Source organism: Sinocyclocheilus grahami, unplaced genomic scaffold (genome assembly GCF_001515645.1).
Source record: "Sinocyclocheilus grahami isolate Dianchi unplaced genomic scaffold, SAMN03320097.WGS_v1.1 scaffold22.1, whole genome shotgun sequence".
Taxonomy (NCBI): Eukaryota; Metazoa; Chordata; class Actinopteri; order Cypriniformes; family Cyprinidae; genus Sinocyclocheilus; species Sinocyclocheilus grahami.
The window spans coordinates 691,220-704,900 of NW_015505201.1; the positions used below are offsets into that span (position 1 = coordinate 691,220).

At 37.2% G+C, this 13,681-nt stretch overlaps 1 protein-coding gene across 1 annotated transcript in view; it reads left to right on the forward strand.

Moving 5' to 3' along the window:
* tspan33b (tetraspanin 33b) overlaps window positions 1-13,675 on the forward strand; it is an 18,973-nt gene extending 5,298 nt beyond the window's left edge. Inside the window, exons 2-8 of the mRNA XM_016243092.1 lie at window positions 5,765-5,822; window positions 5,919-6,046; window positions 6,657-6,731; window positions 7,513-7,608; window positions 8,080-8,208; window positions 12,313-12,474; window positions 13,336-13,675. Coding sequence (XP_016098578.1) covers window positions 5,765-5,822; window positions 5,919-6,046; window positions 6,657-6,731; window positions 7,513-7,608; window positions 8,080-8,208; window positions 12,313-12,474; window positions 13,336-13,404 — 717 coding nt within the window. The 3' untranslated portion in view covers window positions 13,405-13,675. The remainder of the gene's footprint in view (window positions 1-5,764; window positions 5,823-5,918; window positions 6,047-6,656; window positions 6,732-7,512; window positions 7,609-8,079; window positions 8,209-12,312; window positions 12,475-13,335) is intronic.
* The last annotated feature ends 6 nt before the right edge of the window (window positions 13,676-13,681 follow it).

The window sequence follows — 13,681 nt, forward strand, 5'->3', positions numbered from 1 at the left end:
ATATATATATATATATATATATATATATATATAATACACACACAGTCATGTGAAAAATTAGGACACCCTATTGGTTTTCCATATCAGGACATAATAAAAAAAATTATCTGGTCCTTGGCAGGTCTTAAAATTTGGAAAATAAAACAGGGTGATATGGTGCATGGAGATGAACAACAACACCTTACATATTGCACCATGTCATTAAATATTTTACAAAAATAAAGCCAAAATGGAAAAGCCATGTGTGACAATGTTAGGACACCCTTCTAGTTAACATAGGAATTAAGAGGGGTAAGTAGCCGTCAGGCTCTGCTAATCAAATGCCTTTGTTTAACTGATCATCAGCAAGTGTGAGCACCTCCATAAAAGCAGATGTTTTTGCTGATCTGGAGCATTCAGGTGTGTGTTAACACAATGGCAAGGAGGTAAGACATCAGCATTGATCTTAGAGAAGCAATTGTTGCTGCAATCAACCTGGGAAGAGTAATATGGCAATTTCCAAACAATTTGAAGTCCATCATTCTACAATGAGGAAGTTTATTCACAAGTGGAAGACATTCAAAACAGATACCAATCCTCCCAGGAGTGGACGTCACAGGAAATTAACCCCAAGATCAGACCGTGTAACACTCAGAGAAATGGCAGACAATCCAAGAACAACACCACAGACTCCACAGGCCTCATGTTAACATGTTAATTGATAAAGTTCATAACAGTACAATTAGAAAAATATGGGACAAGTATGGCATGTTTGGAAGGCTTGCCAGAAGAAAGCCTCTTCAATCTAAAAAAACATGGCAGCACGGTTTAGGCTTGCAAAGTTGCACACAAACCAGAAGACATCTAGAATAATGTCCTTTGAACAGACGAGACCAAAGTGGAGATGTTTGGCCATAATGCACAGTGCCATGTTTGGTGAAAACCTAAAAGAGCATATCAGCGCAAACGCCTCATAGCAAAAGTCACACATGCTGGTGGAGGACTGATGTTTTTGGGCTTGTTTTGTAGTCACAGGACCTGGGCACCTCACAGTCATCGAGTCGCCCATAAACTCCTCTATATAAAAAAGTATTCTAGAGTCAAATGTGAGGCCATCCGTCTGACAGCTAAAGCTTGGGTCAATGCCAATGAAAGATTGGGTCATACAACAGGACAATGATCTCGAGCACACCAACAAATCTACAACAGAACGGCTGAAAAGAAGAGAATCAAGGTGTTTTTTCGACACCCCAAGCAAAGACCAGACCTCATCCTGACTGAAATGCTGTGGTGAGAGCCGTGCATAAACAACTGCCCACAAACCTCAATAAACTGGAGCAATGTTACAAAGAAGATTGGGCCAAAATTCCTCTAGAACGATGAAAGAGACTGGAAATATCATACAGAAAATTATTACTTCAAGTTATTGGTGCTAAAAGTGGATCCACAGACAATTGAATCATAGGGTGTGCTAACTTTGTCACCCATGGCTTTTCCATCTTTGCTTTATTTTTGTTAAATAAGTAATGACATGGTGTGCCACAGCCATATCACCCTGCAGCTCAAGACTGGTTGCCCACTGAAGCTAAGCAGGGTTGAGCCTGGTCAGTACCTGGATGGGAGACCTCCTGGGAAAACAAGGTTGCTGTTGGAAGAGGTGTTAGTGAGGCCAGAAGGGGGTGCTCATCCTGTAGTCTGTGTGAGTCCTAACACCCTAGTATAGTGATGGGGACACTATACTGTCAAAAAGCACTGTCCTTCAGATGAGACGTTAAACCGAGGTCCTGACTCTATGTGGTCATTAAAAATCCCATGGCACTCCTCATAAAGAATAGGGGTGTAACCCCTGTGTCCTGGCCAAATTCCCTCCACTGGCCCATGTCAATCATGGCCTCCTAATAATCCCCATCCACTTGATTGGCTCTATGACATTCTCTCCTCTCCACCTGTAGCTGGTGTGTGGTGAGCACACTGGCATCGTTGTCCTGTGGCTGCTGTCGCATCATCCAAGTGGATGCTGCACACTGGTGGTAGTTGAAGAGACCCCCCAACATGATTGTAAAAGCGCTTTGGGTGTGCAGCAATACACAATAAAGCGCTATATAAAAATGCATCATTCATTCAGGTTTTATTTTCCAAATTTTAAGACCTGGCAAGGACCAGATCATTTTTTATGATGTCCTGATACAGAAAACCATGGAATTCAATAGGGTGTCCTATATATATATATATATGTATATTTATGTATGTATACACTGACCCCAAAGCTTTTTCATTTGCAAGTCAGACTCAGCAAAACATCTTCTGTTAGCTATCTAGATAATTTGGTGACTGACTACGTTCACATGGACATCAGTAATCTAATTATTTACCTTATTTTAAATAAGCCAATATTATGATTATGGTGTTTACATGAGTTTCTTTTAGAATATTCCTTTCATGTTCCCATTTTACATGTTATAGTACATAGTTCGATTAATGGCACACGTCATTATGTCCCCACGTGACGCCATCCGACGTCCCCGCCGGAATTTCACGTATAAACATATAGTTCGTCTTTGTGATGATGCCATGTACAGTTTTGGGTGTTTCATTTTTTATTTTATGAAAGCTTCAAGTGCAGTTAATTATTTGTACGTGCATACAGACGGCGGGTGTTGAAGCTCTTTTATTTGCCGTCAAACGGTTGAGCACTACCGTGTGTGTATCCTGTCGCAACATGCGGCGAAAAGTCCTACACAACGGTAATAATGTGATTAAGGTGTTTACATATCTATTCTGCACTTTAGTAATGCGACTAAAATAGGAATACTCCACATCTTAATTCGATTTATGTTTACTTCGATTATGACTTCAGCCGGATTAAGGTAATCAAAAATCTCTGTTTAAATGGTAGATTCTTAATCAGAGTATTGTCTTAATCTTATTCAAATCGGAGTAATGTTGTCCATGTAAACGTACTGACTATTAAACAAACCAAAAACTAAACCTTTCTGAAAAAGGTTTGATTCAACATTAAAATAAATGGAAATGGAATAAAAGCCACACACTGTGTCTTTCTCATTTTAAACACTGCTGAATTTTGTCACATTACCAGCAGTTGCCGTCACTCAAATCGCCAACTCTCGTTGAAAATAAATGATCTGCGGAATGTGATTGCCATTAATTGTCTTTTGTGAGTGAGTGTTGTGCTGGAAACTTTTTCTTTTGTGTTCACATGAACAGCACTGCCAAATCACACTCTTTCACACTAAACCAATGTTTGTGCACAACAGATGGACCTTTGGACCGAGTGTGACGGCATAATCCATTAGTCTATTGTTCCAGCCGCACTGGCTTGCTGGGTTTTTCAGAAAAGCACAAAACCACGTATATGGAGTGGCTGTTTCTCCACTGCACCCCTGTAGCTGGTGTGTGGTGAGCACACTGGCATCGTTGTCCTGTGGCTGCTGTCGCATCATCCAAGTGGATGCTGCACACTGGTGGTAGTTGAAGAGACCCCCCAACATGATTGTAAAAGCGCTTTGGGTGTGCAGCAATACACAATAAAGCGCTATATAAAAATGCATCATTCATTCAGGTTTTATTTTCCAAATTTTAAGACCTGGCAAGGACCAGATCATTTTTTATGATGTCCTGATACAGAAAACCATGGAATTCAATAGGGTGTCCTATATATATATATATATGTATATTTATGTATGTATACACTGACCCCAAAGCTTTTTCATTTGCAAGTCAGACTCAGCAAAACATCTTCTGTTAGCTATCTAGATAATTTGGTGACTGACTACGTTCACATGGACATCAGTAATCTAATTATTTACCTTATTTTAAATAAGCCAATATTATGATTATGGTGTTTACATGAGTTTCTTTTAGAATATTCCTTTCATGTTCCCATTTTACATGTTATAGTACATAGTTCGATTAATGGCACACGTCATTATGTCCCCACGTGACGCCATCCGACGTCCCCGCCGGAATTTCACGTATAAACATATAGTTCGTCTTTGTGATGATGCCATGTACAGTTTTGGGTGTTTCATTTTTTATTTTATGAAAGCTTCAAGTGCAGTTAATTATTTGTACGTGCATACAGACGGCGGGTGTTGAAGCTCTTTTATTTGCCGTCAAACGGTTGAGCACTACCGTGTGTGTATCCTGTCGCAACATGCGGCGAAAAGTCCTACACAACGGTAATAATGTGATTAAGGTGTTTACATATCTATTCTGCACTTTAGTAATGCGACTAAAATAGGAATACTCCACATCTTAATTCGATTTATGTTTACTTCGATTATGACTTCAGCCGGATTAAGGTAATCAAAAATCTCTGTTTAAATGGTAGATTCTTAATCAGAGTATTGTCTTAATCTTATTCAAATCGGAGTAATGTTGTCCATGTAAACGTACTGACTATTAAACAAACCAAAAACTAAACCTTTCTGAAAAAGGTTTGATTCAACATTAAAATAAATGGAAATGGAATAAAAGCCACACACTGTGTCTTTCTCATTTTAAACACTGCTGAATTTTGTCACATTACCAGCAGTTGCCGTCACTCAAATCGCCAACTCTCGTTGAAAATAAATGATCTGCGGAATGTGATTGCCATTAATTGTCTTTTGTGAGTGAGTGTTGTGCTGGAAACTTTTTCTTTTGTGTTCACATGAACAGCACTGCCAAATCACACTCTTTCACACTAAACCAATGTTTGTGCACAACAGATGGACCTTTGGACCGAGTGTGACGGCATAATCCATTAGTCTATTGTTCCAGCCGCACTGGCTTGCTGGGTTTTTCAGAAAAGCACAAAACCACGTATATGGAGTGGCTGTTTCTCCACTGCACCAAAAAAGCCTCTGAATGGCTCTTTAACCTGATTCCTTGTATTTCATATGCAAGCTAAGTACATAGATGCTCTCAAAGTATTGTCATCAATCCTTAAGGAGCGAGATGATAGGATTCAACTGCTTTTATAAACTCTGGTGGAAGACTCTTCACCTGCATAATGGAACTGCAGTGGCACTCACAGACACACAAAAACCATATACTGTACCACATGGTGACTGCAGCAATATTACCAGCACTGCCAACAGGGTCTCAGGACCAGGCTATTGCTCAGAGACTCTTACCCTTTAGCTCTGGGAATGCAGCCTTTGATTAAAATAATAATAATAACCAGTAATAATATATTTATATGGAGAAACCAATGTATTTCAAAAATAACTTCCAATAATCCAATATAAAACTACTTTAAATGTCTGAATGTGACTTCATTATATAAAACAATATCAAGTCAAGTGTCATCTGAAAACAAATCACTCTAGAGCTTTTCCCAGAACAAACTTAATATTTCTGAGCTATGGTTTCAATAGCTTATAAGCAACTGGTGCAAGAATGTGTGTGTGTGTGTGTATATATACACACACACAAACATACAGAAATTATATATTCACTTTTTCTTTTATATATTTTGCTATTTTTATTTTATGTACAATAATATTAATTATATTGTTTCGTTTTTGCATAAATATATCTGTTACACTGAATGTCCATGTAACATCAACATGATCATTTTATTTTCACATTTTTAAACAGAGTAGACACTATAGTAGGCATTTAATATGCAAACATATATAAAATCACTTTTGTACATTTTGATGTGGACACCAAAATGCAAACTTATAAATACACACACACGCCATCCCATTTTGTGTTTTGAGGACGATCGATGTGCATTTGATTATTTCATGTAATTTGTTTATTTATCCATTTTTAGGTGTTTTCTCTTCTTATTGTAGCTATTGGAGTATATGCCAAAGTTCAGAAAGCAACAGGTATGTGAAGTGTTGTGTGTTCCTCACCTCTGAATAAACTGCAGATGTGTGTGGATCAGTCGAGAGGTTAGCAGTGTTTCTGGGTTTTTTCCACAGACGCAGTGCGTGACACATTCTTCATTGATCCTGCTGTGTTTCTCATTGTGGTCGGGGTGGTCATGTTCTTCATCACCTTCTGCGGATGCATCGGAGCTCTGCGAGAAAATATACGGCTCCTCAGAATTGTGAGTATTAATGCACATACTTCACATTTGTATTCAAAGTGACTTACAAATTCAGATTAAACTTTACCTATATAGGGAAGACTAGCACTAGTTGTCACATCAGGCTTATTAAAGCTGTAAACTAAAACTATTTAAAACAAATTGTTAATTCAAATAAATTAGAAATACAATAACATAAATATTAGATGCAAATCAAAAAATTTTGAAATGCAATTAACAAAAATTTGCTTAATTTTATGCACTAAAATTTGACTGGAAATAAATAAAAAATAAAACTTAGCTAAAATTAAAAAGGAAAAAAACCCAACTAAAAAGTACTATTAAAAAACCTAATAAAATAACAACAGCACAACAATTACTAAAACAAATTACACATCTAAATGATAAAAATAAAAGCTAAATATTAATTAAATATCAGTAGCCATGTCTTTAAAGTGTAAACTACACAGTGAAAAATTCACTGGCGTACAATCTTTGACATTGACAACTAGCCCCGGTCTTCCCAACACATCTGTTATCATCAGTTAATTTGATCACTTATTTAAATAGCATTAAATAGCAGTTATGGACAATTATCACTTCCTTGGTTTTCTTTCCTGCTCCTTTCTAGTTCTCATTTAGTCTTACCCTGGTCTTTCTAACCCAAATGGTCATTGCAATCCTGGGCTTCTTCTACTCTGACCAGGTGGGCTTTCACTTGAAATTTTAGAGTATAAACTAGACGGGTTTTCTGCAGCACTGATACAGGATACGGGCTATCATATGAAACATATTTCATTGTTATGACTTTCACACACTGCAGGTTGTTAAAGATTAATTGAAACATTAGGCTTTGGCTTGGTTAACCTCTTTTAGCAGTCATCCGTCAGTCTCTAAGTCCATCTCATGGGATAGCAAGTCGATTTAAAAGCAATCCACCATTCAGTTCCATTGTTCATCTTATCCTTAACGCCAATTTCCGCTATAGAGTTTCCTATCGTTCTACCTTATCCTAAGTTCTAAAGTTCTACAGTCCAGGAGAAGGTCCCATCGAGTGTATTACATCACACCATACTTCACCGTCAGAGCGCAGTGCACACTGTTAAACAGGGCAGTTTAACGACGTCGCTTCAAGCATCGTCGCTGCTTAATGATTAAAGAGCTTTGCCACATCAAAGTGGAACCAACTGTTCTGTTTCAATGGAGGTTTTCTTGGAGGCTTCCCGTTAATGACATTCAGAGGTGCTTGAACATGCCAGCATTAGAGGAACTGACAGGGGAGAAGCAGAGAGCTCAGGAGGGCCCCAAGAGTTAATTACCACACTAAAGCATATGCTATTAGAGCCGCCATGGTGAATTAGCGCTGTCGACCTGTCTCCCGTAGCACAATTACATATGCATATACAACCCAGATGGAAGTGTTTGATTTTTAAGTATGTATGGAAATATACTTGGTGGCTAGACTGTATGAAGTGTCATGTTCACAGACACGCGATGCTCTGGAGAAATTTGTGAAAAAGGCTATTGTGCACTATCGAGATGACCTGGACCTTCAAAACCTAATGGACTACATCCAAAAGGAGGTAAGGGTGTTATTTTGCTCAGACTCTACAAATTCTAAAACATGTAAGACACTATAAGCAGTCATGTGCATTTCTACAACCAAAATTTACTTAATTTACTGTCATTTTTGATAAATGTAATGCATCCTTGCTGGAAAAAAATAATTTTATTTAAAAAAAAAATACTAATAATATATATATATATATATATATATATATATATATACAATATGACATGTTTGGTGCACTATCTATACCTATACATTATATTCTATACCTACCTTTTGTTTGGTAATGGTAATATGAACACATGCATGGCTCTCTAAATAAGAAAATGTTCTACTCTCCAATACAGCATGGTATGTTCTCCTGCCTCTTTGTCCTTCTCATAGTGAAAATTCTTATGGGTCCAGCAGACACAAAGTGAATATGTGGTCTGAGAGACCACACAGTGTCTAAAAATACTTTCGCTCCATTCGCTTCTCCTTACAGTTCAAATGCTGTGGTTGGAACAACTACACCGACTGGTCCTGGAACCTCTACTTCAACTGCACCCCGTCAAACCCCAGCACTGAGAGATGTGCGGTTCCCTTCTCATGCTGCACTCCTCTACCAGGAGAGGTGAGAGTCAAGCACCTGATTTTTAATCTGCAGTTATGAATATCCAAAATGGACATAGAAATAGCAGCAGATATGAGGTCTGTCTGTGAAGCGAGGATTCATATGGCGCTTTATGAGTTGAAATAACTTTGGTGCGACTGAAGCTCTAAATCATTATAATTACATTTAACTTTACAATATTGTTTTATATTTCCCCAGTTTCACCCCTTCAAATTTAAAGCATTCCCTCAAATGTTCCTGGTACAGTAACTGTATTATCTATATTATAATCATTTCTGCATAATTACTTAAAAATAGCACCTGTGGATATCATTTAAAAGTTTGGAGTCAGTAAGATTTGTAATTTGTTATTGAAAGACATCTCTTATGCTCCCCAAAGCTGCATTTACTTGATCAAAAAATACAGTAAAACTGTAATATTGTGAAATATTATTACAATTTAAATGAATTATATTAGAATATAATTGAACATGTGATTTATTCCTGTGATGCAAAGCTGAATTTTCAGCATCATTACTCCAGTCTTCAGTGTCACTTGATCCTTCAGAAATCATCCTAATATGCTGCTTCTCATAAAACGTGTCTTCTTATTATCAATGGTAAACAGTCGAGCTGCTAAATAATTTTGTGGAAAACATGAAACTTCTTTTCAGGATTTTTTTGGATATATAGAAAGTTGGAGAAGAATATCATTTAATTTACACAACATTATATAATAGTTACTGTCACTTTTGATCCTTGCGGAATAAAAGTATTACATTAATTAATTAATTAATTTAAATTGGAGACCTAAAGCATACATAAGTTTAATTTGTGGTGCTAGTTACAAAAGTTGTACTAGTATTACTATAGCTCATAGCGGAGTGACTCTTAGCTGATATTTTAAACTCGTTTAAGTTCATGACATAATTCAGAAGTTTAAAGTCTTTTCTAAGAGATTAGAATCAATTTTCAACCAGTGGACTGATTGAGTGTGAAAAAAAGTGCCAAAAGTACTCGAGCCATGGACTCAAAGACTTGCTGGTCCATGTTCAGCTAACCAACCAGAACCTAGCAACCACATAGCAACACGCTAACAACCACTCAGAATGCTTTAGCCACTGCAAACCCCAAACAACACTCTAGCAAACGTTGCACAGGCAAACACCACTCACAATTTCAGAAAATGTCAAATTTGAGTTCAGTTATACAGTGATCCTTCATTTTGATCCTTTATTTGAACACAATCCCTCCCCTTTTGTTCTCCGTCTTTGTAGTCTAGCATTAGTGCAAAGACAAAGTTGTGTTATTTTTCATCTCATCAGCTCAACAAAACTGTATGTGGTCATCGGTTTATTGCACTCTGCAACAAAGTGCCACGAAAGACGGATTCAAAGTGTCGAGTCAGCCTTTGCCCTTCTTCTACGCCTTCATCTTTAACGATGATGGCCTGTGCCGCTAATTAGCCCAGTTATAATCACATCAGTAAGAGCTTTGTGAAGTTAAACAGATTGGGTTTACCAAACGTATCAGTAATACAAAGTTTCAATTTCGACACCGTTGTCACAGCAGCAACTCGAGGAGAATTTATGGGTTCTGAATTGCTTTCTTGCCTCTCAAGTCTGCGGATGACCGAGCGGTGCCATTTTGGCATGACGTCCAAAGCAGCTGCTTGGCTCAAATGCTAAATGTGTGCTCCGATTCAATCCGTGAGACGTGTCGAAATGCTGATAAGATACTCAAACAGAACATAGATCACCGATTTAGAGCCACTCCTTGGCAGACCTAAATATTATGATCTCTGTTCCCTTGGCAAATGTCTACGGAGATTGCTGGATAAACACGCTCTAAACAGGTCAGAGCGGCCGAAATATATATATATATATATATATATATATATATACAATATGACATGTTTGGTGCACTATCTATACCTATACATTATATTCTATACCTACCTTTTGTTTGGTAATGGTAATATGAACACATGCATGGCTCTCTAAATAAGAAAATGTTCTACTCTCCAATACAGCATGGTATGTTCTCCTGCCTCTTTGTCCTTCTCATAGTGAAAATTCTTATGGGTCCAGCAGACACAAAGTGAATATGTGGTCTGAGAGACCACACAGTGTCTAAAAATACTTTCGCTCCATTCGCTTCTCCTTACAGTTCAAATGCTGTGGTTGGAACAACTACACCGACTGGTCCTGGAACCTCTACTTCAACTGCACCCCGTCAAACCCCAGCACTGAGAGATGTGCGGTTCCCTTCTCATGCTGCACTCCTCTACCAGGAGAGGTGAGAGTCAAGCACCTGATTTTTAATCTGCAGTTATGAATATCCAAAATGGACATAGAAATAGCAGCAGATATGAGGTCTGTCTGTGAAGCGAGGATTCATATGGCGCTTTATGAGTTGAAATAACTTTGGTGCGACTGAAGCTCTAAATCATTATAATTACATTTAACTTTACAATATTGTTTTATATTTCCCCAGTTTCACCCCTTCAAATTTAAAGCATTCCCTCAAATGTTCCTGGTACAGTAACTGTATTATCTATATTATAATCATTTCTGCATAATTACTTAAAAATAGCACCTGTGGATATCATTTAAAAGTTTGGAGTCAGTAAGATTTGTAATTTGTTATTGAAAGACATCTCTTATGCTCCCCAAAGCTGCATTTACTTGATCAAAAAATACAGTAAAACTGTAATATTGTGAAATATTATTACAATTTAAATGAATTATATTAGAATATAATTGAACATGTGATTTATTCCTGTGATGCAAAGCTGAATTTTCAGCATCATTACTCCAGTCTTCAGTGTCACTTGATCCTTCAGAAATCATCCTAATATGCTGCTTCTCATAAAACGTGTCTTCTTATTATCGATGGTAAACAGTCGAGCTGCTAAATAATTTTGTGGAAAACATGAAACTTCTTTTCAGGATTTTTTTGGATATATAGAAAGTTGGAGAAGAATATCATTTAATTTACACAACATTATATAATAGTTACTGTCACTTTTGATCCTTGCGGAATAAAAGTATTACATTAATTTATTAATTAATTATTTTATTTTAAATTGGAGACCTAAAGCATACATGAGTTTAATTTGTGGTGCTAGTTACAAAGGTTGTACTAGTATTACTATAGCTCATAGCGGAGTGACTCTTAGCTGATATTTTAAACTCGTTTAAGTTCATAACATAATTCAGAAGTTTAAAGAAGTCTTTTCTAAGAGATTAGAATCAATTTTCAACCAGTGGACTGATTGAGTGTGAAAAAAAGTGCCAAAAGTACTCGAGCCATGGACATCAAAGACTTGCTGGTCCATGTTCAGCTAACCAACCAGAACCTAGCAACCACATAGCAAACCCCTTTAGTTTAACCATCAACAAAATATATTTATAAATGCTGTTAAAAGTGATATTTTATCCCCTTTCAGATGCAAACGTGTAGGTTTCTTGTCAGCTATCAGTCATGGATACTGCAAGCTGTGTGAAATCTCTGTAGAAAAGGGTGATGAATGATTAAACCACACATTAAGGAAATTCCTGGTGCAAACATTCAATTGAAAACTGCATATGTCTAGAGATGTGACCTTGACCTGCATTCTACATCTGCAGCCCACTAAACAAAAGGGAATTCAACATCCTCAGGTTGCGTGGTAAAAGAGTTGTAAAAAGCTTAAGGGGAAGTGACCGGCCCCCATTAGATAACGTAGGATGCAGTCGAGTCAGAAAATCTAGTTGGATGGGTAGGTGTTAAAAATGTGCATGCCAGATGAGAATAATCATCAACAACAGAATCAAAAGCACTAAGAATCTCTACAATATTAAGTCATTTACATGTGTGCTTGTCAGGACGGCTGCTAATGTGCGCAGGTGTTTGCTTATTCTCCCAAAATCCCCTCAGATGATATTCTGGTCCCCAGATATGACAAAAATACGCATAGTATTAATAGTGCTGCTTGTTTTAGCACACCTAATAATGAATCATGTTTGTATTTGTATACTATAGATTTAAAATGAGGTACATTAAGCAAGCATGACTAGAACGAGGCTAAAACATTACTGCCCCCTGCTGCATATAGACTAAAAACATCTTGTACTATTTCAGACTGTGATCAACACCATGTGTGGTTTTGGGGTTCAAACACAAAACCACCTGGACACCACTAAATCTATCTATCCGGTGGGCTGTGCAGACAGAGCTGTAATATGGATTGAATCTCACCTGCTGTTAGTTGGGGCACTCACGCTGGGTCTTGCTTTACCACAGGTAACATTTAGCTTGTGAGTGATTTCAGTTTCTCAGACAGATCATAGATGCTGATTGGTCAATATAGCAGGATTGTTAAACATTGCTGCACAAACAAAAATTGGACTGAATAGTAACGTAATATTACTGCTTTAGCAATCAGTATTTAATGGATAGTCCACCCCCCCCAAAAAAACTGACATCATTTACTTACCATGAAGTTGTTTACAACCTGTATGAGTTTCTTTCTTCTGTTGAACATGAAGATATTTGGAAAAATATGGGTAACTACACAATTGAACCAAACTGTCCCATTGACTCCCACAGTATGGAGGAAAAACACTATAGCCACTGGGGACCATCAAGTACCCACATTCATCAAAATATGTTCTTTCATGTTTCATCAGAAGAAAGAAATTAATAATGATAAATAATATTATATTAATAATAATAATTATTGATTTCTTTATTTATTTATTTTAGCTTTGTCTTCAACCTTTTTGTGGACAGACACTGGCAATATCGTGTCTGTTCATTATAAATCAGTGAAGCATATATCTCTCTGTGTGTGTGACCTTTTTAATAATTCATATAATTAAGGATATAGATACAGACAACCTGAATTATACACACATTCCCAAGACACAGTCAAAAGTAATTCAACAAATCCATGCACCTCCAATATATATATGTATATATCATCTTTTAAGATTGAGGTTCTTATTTAAATGAATGCTGTGTATTCGTATCCCGTATCACTGAATGCAATGAACTGCATTTCCATTCATGAATTTTTCAGTGGGTGTTGGGCAGAAACAGAAATTACTATCCTCTCTCCATGCACACTGCTGTCCTGACACAGTTCTTCTGTTTGATCTACAGATCGCAGGCATCGTTCTGTCTCAGATCCTCATTTCTGAGATCCAGAAAGAGATCAGATCTGTCATGTAGAAGCAGCAGACAATCACCTGCAGTGCCGCCAAACTCTCTCACATTCGGGAGTGATGCTTTCATTCTGCACTGACTGCTCTCACACTTCCAGCACAATTTCCTATCGGTTTCATTTCACTATGCCTCGGAGCCAGGTCTTATTTATTTGCCATTTTGGTTTACATTTTTTCTGCTATTTAATAATAAAAAAAAAAGTTTGTCTGTAAAGCTTGTGCGTTTGTTTATTTCTTCATTACAAATTCAAAAGTCTGGAGGCATAGTTGCAAGTTTATTTTTA